This window comes from Actinia tenebrosa, unplaced genomic scaffold (assembly GCF_029948245.1).
Source record: "Actinia tenebrosa isolate PJP-AT-01 unplaced genomic scaffold, QUT_ActTen_1.0 PGA_scaffold4__44_contigs__length_22323623, whole genome shotgun sequence".
Classification (NCBI taxonomy): domain Eukaryota; kingdom Metazoa; phylum Cnidaria; class Anthozoa; order Actiniaria; family Actiniidae; genus Actinia; species Actinia tenebrosa.
The window spans coordinates 13,923,645-13,927,252 of NW_028292581.1; the positions used below are offsets into that span (position 1 = coordinate 13,923,645).

The 3,608-nt window shown below is 37.5% G+C and overlaps 1 protein-coding gene across 1 annotated transcript; it reads right to left on the bottom strand.

The window, feature by feature from the left end:
• Nucleotides 1-2,444: 2,444 nt before the first annotated feature.
• On the bottom strand, nt 2,445-3,285 carry LOC148907158 (uncharacterized). Its single transcript, XM_089036352.1, has 2 exons — nt 3,134-3,285; nt 2,445-3,044 (listed from the first exon to the last, which is right to left on the bottom strand). The coding sequence occupies exons 1-2, from the start codon at nt 3,161-3,163 to the stop codon at nt 2,664-2,666; spliced, it is 411 nt and encodes a 136-aa protein (XP_088892478.1). The 5' UTR covers nt 3,164-3,285; the 3' UTR covers nt 2,445-2,663.
• Nucleotides 3,286-3,608: the final 323 nt, after the last annotated feature.

Below are 3,608 nucleotides of genomic sequence, written 5' to 3' on the forward strand. Positions count from 1 at the left end.
TTTCAGTGGATGTGATATTGTCGTGTTCCAATGCAGTTCAAATCCCGTGAAAGGACCTTCTCGATTATGAAAAATGTCTTTTCAGTGGATTTGAAATAGATATGGTCTGATGTAGTTCACATCCAGTGAAAGTACCTTTTTTGATTATGAAAGGGGTCCTTTCAATGAATGTGAAATAGTCATGGTCTAGGTAATCTGACTTAGATTGATTTATTTCATTTCAGATTACCTAGTACATTATAATTTAACTTAATTTTAAACTATAGAATGCACGCACTAAACCCGTGAAACAAATACTAACTTTTAGTACTAAATGGTGATAAATAAACAATAGAAAACAAAGGATTCTGTATGAAATAGTACTGATTAGTACTAATTGATGTTCACGGATTTAGTGCGTGCACTCTATTGTAAACTGATTGTATTCATGTACGAATAAAGTTGTTGTTGTTGTTGTTGTTGTTGGTCTAATGGAGTTCACACCCGGGGAAAATAAATGAGCTTTGAAGCTGCAAATCACTAAGCCATATTCGTCTATTAAATTTCTTCTATTTTATATCTTGGTGTTCTTTGACCAAAACATATAGCAGTTTTCTGTTTCAGAAAATCGGGAAATGGAAAAATGAATCCTGAATTTAAATTTTCAATAAACAGAAATTGAAAATCATGGCACAGGAACCTGAAAAATCGAATTGTATGTAAGAACACTGATTATAAAAACATATTTGTTTTTCTGATATATGTAATAAGAATCCAATTGCTGCATGACCTACACTAAGCATTCGCACTTTCCCACTCGGGACTGTATGAGTCCTATTCTATAGGAACCTCAGTTTTAAAAAAATTCAACGATTTTTGAACTCAAACGAATTTTAGTCAATTTTAAGTATTCTATTTTCGTAAAGAGGTTATAAGTGATTTTAATTGTACTCTAACTTGATATATATTTCAATTTGATGTCAAACGGTAAGATAACATAGGTTAGTGCCATCTAGAAGGACAATTCAATTGCGAGTGTAGGTTTGTCCTTTCAACAGGTATGATACACTCGACGAAAAAATGGATTTGTCATGTAGGCAAACATATAGACAAATATATGGGCAAATATCATATTTGACTAATAGTAAACAATATTTGCCCAATGACTGTATATGATATGTACCTACACATTTATCCCATGGGCACAGATGGCAAAGTCCGTATGGCCCAGTAAAATCCCAAACGGCAAATATATAGCAGATATCATATCATCCATACATTTACCCGGTAGTAAATGTGAATGCTCATTTGATATGTGCACGTATTTGCCCAGCCCGTATATGTGTTTTATGTCTTACGTATACCCTGTGTTTCCCCAGGCCGTATATGTGATTCATGCCTTACATATACCCTGTATTTTCCCAGGCCGTATATGTGATTAATGCCTTACATTTACCCTGTCTTTGCCCAGACCGTATATGTGATTAATGCCTTACATATACCCTGTATTTTCCCAGGCCGTATATGTGATTTATGCCTTACATATACCCTGTCTTTGCCCAGGCCGTATATGTGATTTATGCCTTACATATACCCTGTCTTTGCCCAGGCCGTATATGTGATTTATGCCTTACATATACCCTGTGTTTCCCCAGGCCGTATATGTGATTTATGCCTTACATATACCCTGTATTTTCCCAGGCCGTATATGTGATTTATGCCTTACATATACCCTGTGTTTGCCCAGGCCGTATATGTGATTTATGCCTTACATATACCCTGTATTTTTCCAGGCCGTATATGTGATTTATGCCTTACATATACCATGCGATATGCTCTGACCGTATATGTGATTAATGCCCCCTTAATGCCTTAGATGTACCAGCGCGTCTTAGCCATATTTGCTCAGTTGAATTATGCTCATCATATTTGCTAAATTTAACTATATTATCAGTCTTCAGCTATTGTCACTTATGGCAGGCCAAAAAAAATAGAAACGATATATGTCGTGACAACCACCTCATACTTTAAACATAGCTAACCTATACTAAGAAGCAGGAAAAAAGACATAAATCATACTGAAACATTTTTATTGTGAATTTCCTTTTCTTGACGACTGATTAACTATGAACAATTTGTTAACTACAACTAATTGAAAATGCTAGTTCTGTAAATTAATTATAGGTGTTTGTTTCATCTTGTGACAGAATTTGTGAAAGGAGATCATAATATATTTAGTTGTCAATCGATCTGTGGCTTATGTACGATTCTTTTTAGATATTCTGTAGTAGTACACTTCATTTATAACTGCAAAAACTTAATTAAGGACACCGAACGTGGTTGGGTTTCTACGAGTTTTATGAATTAAATCTTGTGTCACTGTTCCTCCGTTCCTTTGGCCTGATTTCTAGGGTTTTCCTTCTTCTTTCGATTATTTGAACATTATACTTGTTTACTTGAAGAAATCCAAAGGTCAATAGGCTTAGATAGCCGCTGCTATACCGTTTGACCTTTGGATTTCTTCAAGTAAACGAGTATAACGTTCAAGTAATCGAAAGAAGAACGAAAACCCTAGAAATCAGGCCAAAGGAACGGAGGAACAGTGACACAAGATTTAATTCATAAAACTCGTAGAAACCCCAACCACGTTCGGTGTCCCAGTGCCCTTGATTTGATAAAAACCTTTAGGCTCTCAATGCCCATTCGGGACCTCCAGATGGCCTTGGGCGTCTTGACGGCTCCCCGATTTTCCGCTTCAAAAGCATGGTGAGACTGCGCTCTGACAGCCTCCTTTTTGCCTTTCGGTCCATGCTTTCCATGAACTGATTAGCTAGGGGGCTTCTCCATGGCAGAGGGTGTTTTATTAAAACTTTACTCTGCTTAGTAGGGCCCCCTTCGTTATCAGAGCCACTGTCCGCTGTATCGTCATCAGCCTGGTCATCCGCCTCTGACATCGACTCCTCTGATGACATATACTCCAGTTTCATAATTGCCTTGACTTTCTCTTTGTCCCCTGGTGATAGCGAGGTTGACAAGTCCGCTGCCTTGGATCTGGATTTTAGGAGCTAAAAGAAAAAAGAAAAAAAAAAAAACACCGTCAGTCAAAGTTTCTTATTAAACAAAGTCATAATCGTTGCAAATTCAGTTTACTCACATTTTGTTTTCTTTGTGTTTTCCGCTGCATCTTTTGATGCCTTCCAAGGGCCCCTGAACGCTCTCTTTTGTTTCTCTTTCTTCTCGTCAGAAAGTGACTTTTAAGGGCAGCTGAAATTATATCAAGTACCCATATATTAAAACTTGAGACAAAATTTGTTAGAAATTTTGGCATTTGGAGCAGCAGGTAGGGGGACTCGCGATCGATGCCAAAGATATACGGGTTTAACTCGCGGATTTACGAAGACGGGTACAGCAGATTTATCGCAAACGGGGGTTAAAATATTCCTTAGATATACATGGCCACCATCAACGACATTCAAAACAAAACTGTGCGCAGGCTCGGAAATCAGGTGATGGATAACTCAGACGCTGACTTTGTCTTCGCTACATTTATGGAGGGAAAGACAGACAAAACTATGAATCACAAAATGGCTGAAAAGATAATCAACAGAATGCCGGCCGGTGACTACCGT